The sequence below is a fragment of the Mus caroli genome, chromosome 8 (genome assembly GCF_900094665.2).
Source record: "Mus caroli chromosome 8, CAROLI_EIJ_v1.1, whole genome shotgun sequence".
Classification (NCBI taxonomy): domain Eukaryota; kingdom Metazoa; phylum Chordata; class Mammalia; order Rodentia; family Muridae; genus Mus; species Mus caroli.
The window spans coordinates 75,004,593-75,018,804 of record NC_034577.1 but is presented as its reverse complement, the minus strand read 5'-3'; the positions used below and the strand labels follow the sequence as shown (position 1 = coordinate 75,018,804).

Here is a 14,212-nt window from a genome sequence, read left to right as displayed (position 1 = left end):
TCTCTCTCTCTCTCTCTCTCTCTCTCTCTCTCTCTCTCTCTCTTTCTCTCTCTCTCTCCCTACAGAACTTGCTGTTCTGATACTTAAGGGGAAGTTGGGGACAAGGGACAAGTGGGAGGGTCTCTCAGTAGTGACATGAACACGCACTAGCAGGGCTGAGAGCCTGAAGGACGTGAGGGCCTGAGGTGGTGCATCTAAAAAGAAGTCAGCATGTACAAGCCCTTTACCACACACACACACACACACACACTCTCACACACATACAGTTGCACGTAGGCATGCACATGTGTATGAGCTTGTGGGCTATGGCCACTTGGCAGGTGGAGGGTGTGTGAGTAGCTTCCAAGGGATGCAAACTAGCACCCAAAGCTGTTTGTTTATCGGGGTGTGTGCAGGCAGGTGTGGGAGTGTGCACGTTTGTGAAGCTGTGTCCCACCTCCATGCTGATACCGATAGGAGTGCAGTATGTGTGAGACTGATGTGCATTCCTGAGCCTGGGTCCCAGACATACACCTGCAGGCGGCCGTGTGTGAATTAGCATTCTGTGCACACACTGAGCCAGGCATAGACCTGCAGAGCTAGACGCGCACACCTTTGGGAACCTATGTTCTACCCACAAACTCGTGCAGGTGGGGACTGGTCTAGTCTGCTTTCCGTCACTGTGATAAAAGACTGACCAAAAGCAACTTGGGGAGGAAAGGGTTGGTTTGGTTTTATAAATTATAGTCCATCATGGAATGAAGTCAGGGCTGGAGCTCAAGACAGAAGCTTAAAGCAAAACCACAGAGGAACACTGCTCACTGGCTCACTTCCTCTGGCTTGCTCAGCTCCTTTTTTTTATACACCCCAGGCCCACCTGCCCGGGATGGCACTGCCCACGGGGAGCTGGGCTCTCCCACATCAGTTAGCAATGAAGAAAATATCCTATAGACACGCCCACAGGCCAATCTGACAGAGGCAATTCCTCAGCAAATCTCACACTTGCAGAGCTGGAACTGTGACCACACCTATAAGACTGTGGTCCACACACATGCAGTGTACCACATAAGATCCTGCCTGCTACATAATCTACTGTGGATGTGTCTATCCAATGTGTCAGGTATTGAGGACTGTTTCTCCCTGGCTTGTCTCCAGAGAAGCAGACATGGCCATTTAGGGGGTGATGTGGCACACACCCTTAATCCCAGTGCCTAGGATATAGAAGCAGGTATATGAGCTCTAAGCCACCCTGGTCTGCATAGTGAATTCCAGATCAGCCAGTACTATGTAGAGAGACCCTGACTCAAAAACAAAACAGAACAACTCCCACCCCCAAACAAAACAACCAAAAAAACTTGCCCTAGAGCTGGCCTGGCGCAGAGGATGCTGGGAACTGGAAGGAAAGAGGAAGTGGCAGTCCAGAGGCCCTGGCAGGGCTGAGGTTCAGGAAGAGGGCGAGGCTCTTAGGCCAGACCTACGACCCAGATGGCAGCTGATCCCCCTTTGGATTTGGAGCTGGAGGTAGGGGCTGGGATCTCCTTAGCATGGCAGAAGGAGATCCCACGTGGCAGAAATCGAGGTTCTGTTCTGGGTGCCTCTCGATTGGCGACTAAGCATAGGAAGGAGGAAGGGAACTGGTGACATCTCTCCAGGTGGGGGGGTGAAACTTGGGTGCTGTGTCAGCGCTCAGCTTTGGGAGATGTGGGAGGAGATGAGCTCTGCTCTTTGGAGTACCAGATATAGAAGATAAGAAAGCAAGACCAGGCCTTGGGACCTTCTAGTTTGGGAATGTAGATGAGAGACGTCAGGATATGTTTCTAAGGACAGCAAAAGAAACAGTAGCCTGCCCTTGGGACTTCCTGGTTAGGAATGCAGGACACCAGGAGAGAAAGGGGGTTATCTGACCCTTCTGGAAGAACCTCATTGCATAGGTAACAAATTAAGGGAGACCCTGTAGGGACCCTGGTGTGCACATGGGGAAGGAAGCCTTGTGCTGGCCTGGTCTTCACCCTCCTGTTTTCTTATTGATATTATTTTCTTGTTATGTGTATGTGTCTGGGGGTTGTGTCCATATGCACACCCGTGCCTGTAGAGGCTAGAGGCATCACATTCCCCCCCCCCCCCCCCCCCCCCCGCCCACACCGATTTGAAATTAGAGGCTGGAAACTGAATTAAGCTCCTCTGCCAGAGCACTATGTGTTTTTAGCTGCTGAGCCATTTCTCCAACCCCTGACTTATTTATTCATTTACTCATTCATTCATTGATTCATGCATCTATGTGTGTGTGGGAGGGGGTGTCAGAGGACAACCTTTAGGACTTGATCATCTTCTTCCACTATGTAGATTCCTAGGGGATGAACTTGGGCAGGCCTGGCAGCAAGAGCCTTTACCCCTAAACCATCTCTCTGGCCAAGACATCCCATTTATGAGCGTCAGGCCTCTGTCCTTGGGATTTTGGGGTGGAGTAGGGTAGGGTGGTTGTGGGTCAGGTGATCTGTGTTCTGGTGAGGCCACCTGCCCTCTAGCTTCTGACCTTCTGTGTGTGGTCCCTCCCCTACAGAGTGAGCCTCGAAGCTGGTCGCTGCTGGAGCAGCTGGGGCTGGCTGGGGCTGACCTGGCAGCCCCCGGGGTGCAGCAACAGCTGGAGTTAGAGCGAGAGCGACTGAAGCGGGAGATCCGAAAGGAGCTGAAGCTGAAGGAGGGTGCTGAGAACCTGAGGCGAGCCACCACTGACCTGGGCCGCAGCCTGGCCCCTGTGGAGCTGCTGCTGAGGGGCTCCGCTCGACGCCTAGACTTGCTGCACCAGCAGCTGCAGGAGCTGCATGCACATGTGGTACTGCCTGACCCTGCAGCAGGAAGCGGTGAGCAGAAAGCCTGGGAGCTGCGTTCCGTCAGGACACTGTCCTGGGTTTACAGAAGCCATAGGAGAGGCCAGGCTTACAGGGCCACTAGCACCTGGATGAACACAGTCACACCTGTTTCCCAGACCCCACTCAAAGCTGTCTTTGGCATTAGGAGTACCTAGATAGACTCACCAGCATCCAGGTAACACCAGAGACCCACACACTGTCACCAGATACCTAAGGACACCATTACAGCTATTCCCAGACAACCTCTGAGTAACATGCTATCACATGAGCCTCCAGAAGCTCAAGTCACACTGACAGACACCCAAATACTGCACATCTGTCACCCTCATGGCTCCCTAAATCATTCCAATACATCAGCAGCTGTAAACCTTTTCCTGTTGTTTTTGCTTAATTTGTGTGTGTGTGTTTTATATATTTATGCTCTTCTCATGTTTGTTTTCTTTTTATGTTTTTTAAGACAAGACTTTTCTAAGCTGCCAGGGCAGGGCTATGCTTCAGTCTCGGGAGTGGCCGAGATTACACACCTGAACCTAGTTTTTAATTTGACGGTCGTGGCACACGCCTTTAATCCCAGCACTCCGGAGGCAGAGGCAGGCAGGTCTCTGAGTTCAAGGCCAGCCACTGTGGAGTGAGTTCCAGGACAGCTAGGGCTACACAGAGAAACCCTGTTTTTAAAAACACAAAATTTGTTTTTGATTGTAGTTAAAGTAAAATCCCACAGGTTGAAGAGCTGTGCTAGTAAACGCTTTGGCTAGGGAAGTGTTTGCTGTGTAAGTATTAAGATGTGAATTTGGATTCCAAGCACCCAAGTAAAAAGTCTGTGTGTTGGTAATCCTAGCACTTGGGTGGCAGAGACCTATGGATCTCTGGGCTCACTGCTCAGTCCACGAGGCAAATCAGAGAGCTTCAGGCTCAGTGAGAGACCTTGTCTCAGAAAGGGAGGGAGGAAGGAAGGAAGGAAAGAAGGAAAGTGGAGAACAATTGAGTAACTTACCCTATGTCCCTCTGGCTTCTATGTACACACATGTGTACTTGTACATAAAGAAAACCCACAACACAATTTATCATTGCCAGAGTTCAGTCACTTTATGTGTGTGCATGCAGTAACGAAGCAACGGTTCCTTCATCTTGTACCTAAGATGGTCATGGTCACAGGGACACCAGAAGACACCCAGAGTTTGTACTGTCACACACATATCCAGAGAAGTACAGCCAATTATGCCACCCGGGCAACACAGCAAACCCGATTACGTGATTCCAGAGATAGGAGCACAGTCTCGTCCAAACAGTGTCCAAGGTTTGCGTCCTGTCACTTTCACCTAGAGAGACACACTAACTAAGCCACAATGACACTAGAGCTCTCCCACTAGGTCACACCAACCTCGAGAGGTATCCCACCACTGTCCCATCCACAGCAGACTCTAGCTACAGCCAACAGGCTCAGCCCCTCTACATATGGCTGTGTCAGCTGATGGGGTCCAATACTGCTGGAGTTCAGCCAAGAGTCTCATAAGCCCCTTCTGCAGTTCCCCACCACTGCATCTCTCTTGTGTTACAGACCTCACCTCTGACAATGACAACAGCCAAGTCTTAAAACAATCCTAGACACCCCTAGAGATCAGAACTGAGCTGTAAAGCCGGGTGTGGTGGCGCACGCCTTTAATCCCAGCACTCGGGAGGCAGAGGCAGGCGGATTTCTGAGTTCGAGGCCAGCCTGGTCTACAAAGTGAGCTCCAGGACGGCCAGGGCTATACAGAGAAACCCTGTCTCGAAAAACCAAAAAAAAAAAAAAAAAAAAAAAAAAAAAAAGAACTGAGCTGTACCAACAAGAAGCAGTGTCATCGCAAGCTCACACATATACACTGTTACACCCACATCTGGGGTTCTACCACCAGTGGCCTACAGACATAATCACACTCACACCAGTAGGCTTATACACCCTAAGGCAGATGGGGGCATTTTTTCCAGCTAACCCTGAAGACCTGCATACCTGGTCACTAACTCACTCTCCCTCATGCTAAAGCCCAGTCTGTCACTGAGAGCCAGATATCTCCTGCCCGTGTACTGGCCCCTAGGCTCCTTTTCTGGATGAAGGTTTCCTATTGGCTGGGACAAAATCTCCCAGGTCTCCTGGGTACACTGAAGTGACCACTGTGTGATTCTCTTCTCATCTTGTTTCCTCAGATGCTACCCAATCCCTTGCAGAGGGCAGCCCTATCTGCTCATCCACCAACCTGAGCCGAGTGGCTGGGCTGGAGAAGCAGCTGGCCATTGAGCTCAAGGTCAAACAGGGGGCAGAGAACATGATCCAGACCTATAGCAATGGCAGCAGCAAGGTGAGACCACAGTGCTCCAGAACCTTTCGTCACTGTACGAACCGGAGGCTGTGTCCCTCCCGTGTGCTCCCTGCCTCTGACTTATCTACTCTGGGCATCATATTATTGCAGTACATGGCCATTTGTCTGTGGCTCTGCAGACACTTGCACAGAGATGTTCAGAGAGGTGAGGAGGGTGTAGCTCCAGCTGGTCCAAACTGGGTTAAGAGTCCTCAGTCCAGTGGAGGTCCAGACTTTGTAGTTGAGAGCACTGAGGCCCAGAGAAGTGAGAGAGCAAGGCTGAGGTCAAAAGCTAACCTGGAGTGACAACTTTGGAATTTTTGTTTCTTTACAAACTCAGAAAAAAGAATGTATTTTCATTTTAATCCAAGGTGTGGGGTTTGGGGCTGCTTCCGACCGTCCATAGCAGCTGACTATGATTTGCCTCATGCTCTAGCAGAGGCATGGTTTTGCCAGCTGCAGATTGTTTCTGCAGTTGTGTAACACTTGAAATTCTGGGAACTTCTCAGAGGGTATAGAAATGCTACAGTCCTGATAGGTGGGTGTAGCTGGTGGTCATTCGGGGGGATGGTTGCAGTTTGTTAGTAGTTGTGCTCAAAGAAGAAAGGAGAAGAAAGGAATAAGACTCCAGGATTCCCGCTCCTCCCTCTCCCCTCTATCATTTCTCTCCTATCTAGTGATGGGGGGAAACCAGGGGGAGAATGGTTGGGAAACGGAAGAACCCACAAAGTAGCACAAGACAGACTGTAAGTGGTGCCTGGACATGGAAAGTGAAGAATAAAAATGGGAAATTAGAGAAAACAAGCAGGGAATGGAGGAATGGATTTTGTTTTTTCAAGACAGCAGCAAAAAATGTATTGTAGCTGTTGTCACTGGGATGTTTCCTGCTTTGCTCACAGAGGGTTTTTTTTTTTTTCTGTTTTCTTTTTCTTTTTTTCTTTTTTTCTTTTTTGTATATTTTGCTTTGAAAAAGGTTGAAGGACTGGCTGGGAAGCTGGAAAAGTTGCTAGTGGAAATGGAGGGGCCTGAGAAACAACGTTTAAACAAACATGACTGAAATGGAGACAAGAAGGGGGCCACTCTGCTCTCTCTTCTGAAGGGTTGGAGTTGACTGTGCATGGGAGAGGTTGCGGATAGAGGTGGTGAGCACCAGGAAAGAGAGAAGGAAAAGGCTCAGTCCTGAGAGCAGGAGTTTCCCTCAGGAGGAAAGAGGGAAAGAAACTGTGCCCGAGGGCAGTCAGGTCAGAGACCAGCTGAGGAAGTAAGAGGACAAGCTGATGAACTGGTTAGAGAGAAGGGGTTAACCTCGAACCAGCTGCAGCTCCAGAGATGGAGGAGGGGCAGCCTGGCCTTAGGAGATCACCGATAGTTAGTTGTACAGCATGTGCCTGCTGACGGTGTGGAGCAGGGTCATGGGGACATAGGATGGCATTCTCGAGGCACGATAGAGCTACGGTCTTTTAAAAAAGGGCTATGACTTCTTACGAATGCACTAGCTTTATATGAAACAAATCCTAAATAACTGTGCTACTCAAAATAGAATTATTCTCCAAGACTAGAAGGGATTGGTGACAGCTTAGACACCAGTCTGCAGTTGCCATGGTTAACATGGTGGGGGGAAGAAACTGCAAATATTGGATCACGAAGTAGAACGAGGGGATGAATATAGTAAAAGACGAGGGGTTGGGTGAAGGGCAGTACTCTGATATACAAGAACAGATTCAATTTGATGATGTTACTGTAGAACGTTGTCACTTAGTGGCTTTAAGAGCTTGGGGCAGGGGGGCTGGTGAGATGGCTCAGTGGGTAAGAGCACCCGACTGCTCTTCCGAAGGTCCAGAGTTCAAATCCCAGCAACCACATGGTGGTTCACAACCATCCGTAACAAGATCTGGCGCCCTCTTCTGGAGTGTCTGAAGACAGCTACAGTGTACTTACATATAATAATAAAAAAAAAAGAGCTTGGGGCAAAGCTGAGGAGCCCAGGAGAAAGTCCACCTCATTTACAAAGATTATATACAAGGTTCTGGAGAGGCCTTCACTGACTTTTATTTTTTATTATTTTTTTATTACTATAATTATTTTTATTTATTTATTTTTTTGGTTTTTTGAGACAGGGTTTCTCTGTGTAGCCCTGGCTGTCCTGGAACTCACTCTGTAGACCAGGCCGGCCTCGAACTCAGAAATTCGCCTGCCTCTGCCTCCCGAGTGCTGGGATTAAAGGCATGTGCCACCACGCCCAGCTTATTTTTAATTTTTATTTTTTTTTACAAAAATTAGTCTCAGCTGTGAACAAAGCCATATTAGACTGTCAAGCAAGACAGGTGTTGACAGAGGACTTGGTTATGAAAATATGAATACCAAATGTAAAAAAGTTATTAGACCATTAAAGGCTCAAGCAGTGCCTATAGACGATTGCATAAGGGATATGACCAATGTTGGATCTAACATGTGCCATGCTAATATAGTAGGTCAGGTTTAGCTACAGGTGTCCAATATCAAAATGCCTGGTACTTCAATTACAGGAAATTCGGTCATTTGCAAAGAGACTGTGACTAAGCCGCTAAAAGTCTTACATCTCAAAATGCCTGGTGCTTAAATTGTGAGAAATATTGTCATTTGAAAAAAAAAATTGAGCGAGGCATCTGTATAAGGAAATGTGTTTTCTAAATATAAACCAGAAGGAAGGCCCAGCCTTTCAGGAGTGTGCAGGCGATGTGGCAAGAATTGCCGTAGGACTGATCAGTCTGTAGGACCAAGAGAGTTATCCAGGGCAGTTTCTAACTGTCCAGAATTGGCCCTGGGGCCTAGCTTGAGGCCACACAGAAAAAAAGTAGGAACAGTTTGCTTCTTGTCAGCCAGGAAATAACAAGCAGGCAGAAAAACCTCAACACTCAGCAAGAGAGAGTCACCGGGTTATAGGAAAAACCGTGGAATTAAATCAACCGATATACTATAAGAACGCGTGAACATCAGAGCGGAAGCCAGTGAGAGCTTTGCCTGGAGGATGCAGATGCGTTTATATTTCCACAGGGAAGCAAAAGCTGTGGGTCCCATCAGAACTGATCAAGATAGGAACCCAGCAGGAGAGGGCTCCGGAAAGTCTTGGCCATGGACCCGAAAAGCACTTATTTCATTGAAAATGTCTCTGTTTATAATGTCCTGCTATGCACAGTTCATGGCTTAAAACAGAAGGGAGAAACGTAGTGACAGCTTTGGAGTTTTGGTTTCTTTAAAAACACAGAAATATTATAATCCCGGGTGTGGAGTATGGGCTGCTCCAGACCGTCCACAGCAGCTGACTGTGATTTGCCTCGTGCTCTAGCAGGGGCACAGTTTTGCTAGCTGCAGATAGTTATTGCAATAGTGTGACATTTGGAGTTCTGGGGACTTTTCAGAGGGTACATAAATCAGCACGGCCCCAGTCGGCAGGGTTGGCGGTTGTTGGTCATACAGGGGGTTGATTGCAGTTTGCTAGTAGTCACGTTCAAAGGAGAAAGGAGCGAGAAATTAGACCCAAGGATCCCCATCCCTCTCTCTGTCCCTGTCCCTCCCCCTCTCTCTCCTCCTCCCCTTCCCTCTCCCTCTCTCCCTACTGTTTCTCTCCCTCCCCTCTATCCCTCTTTCTCTCCTATCCAGTGATGGGGGTGAAACTGAGGGGATAAAGGGTGGGAAAAAGAAGAACACACAAAGTAGCAAAGATCAGCTACACTGAGTTGTTGGGTAGCAGAGCTGGAACTGAAGCCCGTGGATTACCTGCCTCTGCACTGGCCCAGGAGGCTGGGACTATGTGTCCTTGTGTACACAGGAGAATGCTCTTACCTGTTATGATGTGGACAGCAGCTCAGATTTGAGTTCCCACTCTGCCTGGCACCTTCCATGTCTGTCCCCAGGACCGGAAGCTGTTGTTGACAGCCCAGCAGATGCTGCAGGACAGTAAGACCAAGATTGACATCATCCGCATGCAACTTCGCAGAGCGCTCCAGGCACTACAGGCTGGCGAGCTGGAGAGTCAGGCAGCTCCTGATGAAGCCCAAGGTAAGACCCTTCCTGGACATTGGCTGCCTGCATTCAGCCTTCCAGGGGTCCACCTGCAACCCACAATGCCTATTCCTGTCTATTTCTGGCTGTTTCATTCAAGGTTTGGGCTAGGATAGTTGTTGCCAAACGCCACCCTCAGGCCAAATGCACCTGATCCATCCTTCCATCCTTCCATCCATCCATCCATCCTTCCTTCCTTCCTTCCTTCCTTCCTTCCTTCCTTCCTTCCTTTTGTCCTTCCTTCCTTTTGTTGTGGTTAGGGTGGAATCCAGGGACTCCTATGAACTAGGCCTGTGTTTTTATTGAACCGTGCCCCTAACCCTTCAATGGTAAAATCTATGTGGCACTATAGTACTTATCAAGCCCTATCCCTTGTTTTTAGGGTTGTTTTGAGATTTATCTGTGCGTGTGTGCGTGCACGTATGCATGTGTGTGTATGCAGGTGCCTCAGAAGCCAGAAGGAGGCATCAGATCTCTGGAACTAGAGTCTCGGGTGGTTGTGAGTCATCTGCTGTGGGTCTGGGTAAGCAGACTCCTCTGTTGAAGAGCAGAAAGCTTTTCAACAATCAAGCCATCTCTCTAGCCCCACCCCTGGTTGCTTTCAGTTTACTTTAGTTTTGAGACATTTTCTATAATAGCCCTGCCTGTCCTGGAACTTAGTATGTAAACCAGGCTTGCCTGTGACTCACAGAGGCAGAGTTCTTCCTGCCTCTGCCTCCTGAGTGCTGGAATTAAGCGTTTGTGTTACCATATCGAGCCTGTTATTGTGTTTTGAGATAGGGTGTCATTATGTAGCTCTGGCTAGCCTTGATCTATGTAGACCAGGCTGCCTCTAACAGATCACCTGTCTCTGCCTCCATCCCCCACTCTATCCCTTTCTTTTTCTTTTTCTTTTTCTTTTTTTATTTTGAGAAAAGATTTCACCGTGTGGCCTAAGCCAGACTTGAACTCTCAGTCCTCCTGCCGTCACCTGTGAGTGTTTGGAACCACAGGCTTGCACTGCCAGGCCTACATGCCTTTGTAAAGAAAGTTTTACTGGCACGTAGATATAGCCATGTTTTCATGTTTGGTTTTTACCACATGCACAGAGCTGAGAAGTGGTGACTGAGCCTTGGTGAGCCAGGCGTAGTGACACAGGCCTCTCATCCCACATGCCTTTAATCACAGCACGCAGGGGGCAGAAACAGGCACATCTTTGGGAGTTCCTGGCCAGCCAGGGCTACATGGTGAGGCAAACTAGAATAGAATAGAAACAACCATCACAGATGCCAAGGGATGTCCTACTCACACTGGCCCTGGACTTGTGGTAATTCTCCTGCCTCAGTCTCCCAGATGCTATGGTTGATTACAGGCATGTGCTAATATGACCAACATTTTTTCTCTTGTTTCATTTTTCCTGTTATTTGTTTTTGTGTATGTGTTGTCACAAGTGAATGAGTCACCTTTTGGGAGTCAGTTCTCTGTCTCCCTATCCCTCTCTCCCTCTCTCCCTCTCCCTTTCCCTCTCTTCCCCTCCCTCCCTCTCTCTCCCTCCTCCTCCCCTCTCCCCCTCTCCTTCTCTCACTCTCTCATGGGTTCTGGGAATCAGGTTGCAGTCTTGATAGCAGGCTCCTTTATCTTTCCTGCCCCTTTACTTTTGGGGGGGGGGCGTAGGGTCTCATGCACCCCAGGCTGGCCTAGAAGTTACTCTCTGACCCCAGCTTCAGTGTCCCAGGTGTGCTCCCCTCTGTCCCTCTCTTGCTTGTCTTTTGGGTCTCTTGTTTTATTTGTTGATGCTGCTTTTTTGGTGCTGGGGATGAATCAGGCCCTCCTGCACCGCGGTCAGGCGATGTACCAGTGAGTTACACGGCTGGCTCTGTCACTGCTCTGAGGGGCCATGCTCCCAGTACCATCTCGCTGCGAATGAGCTCCACATGCACACTGGTCCAGGACACACACATTCAGTTTCTTACTGTGTCCCTATTGGTGGAAGTTCAGTAGGATGCAGAGGGTACCAGTGTCATATGAGAGTCTGAGTTTTGTATTTGAATATATGAGTGATGGCTGCTGGGCGTAGATAATATCTGCCCTTGAAGATTGCAGTGTTCCCTTTGTCCTAAGCTAGCCCCTGGGAATGACAAGGACTGTTACAATATATCTGTCCCTAAGCCTAGGTCATCAGTGTGCCTGTGTGTCATCGCTGTGAAGGTACTTGGGTAACCATGTCCCTAGACATTATGGTGTTTGAGTAAGAGTGACTGGATTTGGGTGGAAGGTGACAGTCCCTTCCAGTACAAGAATCATGATATGCTTTGGTGGCTATGTATGATGAGCCTGTGCCTGCACATGATGGCATGTCTGGGATCAGGCTAGTCTGAAGGTTGTCTCATGGTCCCATGGCCCATGTCCATAGGAGATCCAGAACTGGGAGCCGTAGAGCTACGCATTGAGGAGCTACGACACCATTTTAGAGTGGAGCATGCAGTGGCAGAAGGTGCCAAGAATGTCCTGCGCCTGCTCAGTGGGGCAAAGGCCCCAGACCGCAAGGCAGTCAGCGAGGTGACATTGAGGGTTCTGCTAGGGGCATGGTATTTAAGGGACATAGGAGAGATAGGGGGTTCACAGCAACAGGTCCTGGCGAGGGTGGAGCTGTAACTCAGATGGACTGCCGCTAGGTGTGAGCCTTAGTAGGACAGGGGAGAGACAGTCCGTGTCTAAGCTAGGAGCAGTGGAGAGTCCCAGGGAGAGCTGAGGCCTAGCCCAGAGTCTGACAGAGGTGGGGCCCATCAAGAAGCTTTAATGAGGGTGGGGCCTCAGAGGGTCCTGGCTCCAGGTGGGCAAAGCCTAGTTTCCAGGCTCTACCTTATGGGTCTAAGTAGGTTTGAGGTTTAGGCCTGAGGAAGAAGTTGCTGGAGGTGGGTGGGTTCTTGGGGAAGAGTCTATGCCTGTCCTCAGCTCTCTGCCTTCCTGCCTCAGGCTCAGGAGAAATTGACTGAGTCCAACCAGAAGCTGGGCTTGCTGCGGGAGTCACTGGAGAGGCGCCTCGGGGAGTTGCCTGCCGATCACCCCAAGGGGCGGCTGCTTCGGGAGGAGCTCACTGCAGCCTCGTCCTCAGCCTTCAGCGCCATACTGCCTGGGCCCTTCCCTGCCACTCACTACAGCACCTTGAGCAAGCCTGCACCGCTCACAGGTGGGCTCCGGACTGACCACACTCTTGGGACCTAGCCCTGAGACCACTTGCCTGGATCTCCAGGCTCCCAGCCTTGACTACTCTTACCCTGTCGCCTCCTTGCCCTCTTATCCTGGTCCCCATTTCCATCTCTACCAGCCAAGCAACCCCATCTTCCTGCTCTGTTCTGATTCCAGACTGTTGTCCTCACCCTCCTCCTTGTCCAGCAGACACTCATGCAGCCCATCAGATCTTAGCCCCAGTCCTGCTGTCTCAGTCTTTTCCCTTGGCTGCTCTGAATGTCGCCTCCTTAGACCCCTGCCTCTCTGACACCCTGTCAGAGCCCCACTGGCCGCCCTTCCTCGGCTGCCACTTGCAGCCTGTTGCCTGTTGAGCTCTCTCCTCTGCCTCCCTCCCACGAGCCTGCCCCTCCTACAGGGACCCTGGAAGTACGAGTGGTGGGCTGCAAAAACCTTCCCGAGACCATCCCCTGGAACCCTCCCCCCTCAGTGGGGGCATCTGGGACCCCCGAAAGCCGCACTCCATTCCTGAGTCGTCCCGCTCGGGGCCTTTACAGCCGAAGTGGAAGCCTTAGTGGACGGAGCAGCCTCAGAGGGGAGGCAGAGAATGCCAGTGAGTGGTCATGGGGAGGCTGGGTGGGTGGGTGGGTGGGGTGGTCGGTTTGTAGCATTTTCTTTATTGATTTGACTATTTGCTTATTTATTTAAAGCCAGGGTTAGCTTATTTATTTAAAGCTCTGTTGCTTAGGCTGCCCTCGAACTCTGGGCTCAAATGATTCATGGTTCAACAACTGAGTCAGCTGGTCCCATAGCTGCTATGGCTTCTATTCTATCTACACAGTGTCCCGGCCCTAGCGAGAGGACTCAGAGGTTAGGAGTGTGCACTGAGCTTGCAGAGGACCCCAGCCCTCATTAGGAGCCTTTAACTGCTGTCACCACAGTCAGCGGCTCCCATGCTCTTCTGACTTCCCTGCTCCCTATACCATGTGCACAACCTTCCACACTCACCTGCGCACGCACGCACACACACACACACACACACACACACACACACACTTCAAAAATAAAAAAATTGGGGCCAGAGAGATGGCTCAGCAATTGAGAGCACTTGCTACTCTTGAAGAGCACCTGAGGTTCAGTCCCCAGCACCCACACAGCTGCTCACAACCACCCATAACTCCAGTTCTAGGGGGTCTGACACCCTCTTGTGACATCTTCAGGTACCAGGTACACACCTAGTGCAAATACATGCATGTAGAACAAACATACACATAAAAATAAAAATAAATAGAAATAAAACAGTAGCAACAAGAGAAACAGAACAAAACAAAAAAACCCATAAATGTAAGAGAAGATGTAGGGAAATCGGAACCTGTGTTGGCTGTGGGCATGCAGAGTGAAATAGTCATCATGAGGAATAGAGCAGAGGCTTGGGGCACAGATCAGCAGTAGAGCTGCCTAGAACCCCCCGGTGAGGGGCTGGAGTATGGCTGTGGTAGGCCTCCTGCATAGAACTCCCTCCCTCCCTCAGTGGGAAGATGGGCAGGACTCAGTGAGAGAGCAGCTGCCTAGAACCTTCCAGTGAGGGCTGGAGTCACTGATTAGGGATAGACTACTTGCCTACTATATTTGAGGTCTTGGTTCCTTCCATCCTAAGCCCAGCAAAAATAAAGGTGAAATTAGCGATAATCACGTGATCTAGCAGTTCAGCTTCTATATGTCCATCAGAGAACTGAGCAGGGGTTTGAGTTGGTAGATGCCCAATTTGTGGCATTATTCACAAGGCAGCAAGGGAGAAGCTGTGCCATGAGTGGACAG

The 14,212-nt window shown here is 49.8% G+C and overlaps 1 protein-coding gene across 1 annotated transcript in view; it reads left to right on the top strand.

Annotated features, from left to right (window-relative positions):
- Pkn1 (protein kinase N1) overlaps positions 1-14,212 on the top strand; it is a 33,974-nt gene that overhangs the window by 3,950 nt on the left and 15,812 nt on the right. The window contains exons 2-7 of the mRNA XM_021169479.2: positions 2,540-2,840; positions 5,034-5,185; positions 9,079-9,223; positions 11,619-11,764; positions 12,182-12,395; positions 12,813-13,007. Of these exons, the coding sequence (XP_021025138.1) occupies positions 2,540-2,840; positions 5,034-5,185; positions 9,079-9,223; positions 11,619-11,764; positions 12,182-12,395; positions 12,813-13,007 (1,153 nt within the window). The remainder of the gene's footprint in view (positions 1-2,539; positions 2,841-5,033; positions 5,186-9,078; positions 9,224-11,618; positions 11,765-12,181; positions 12,396-12,812; positions 13,008-14,212) is intronic.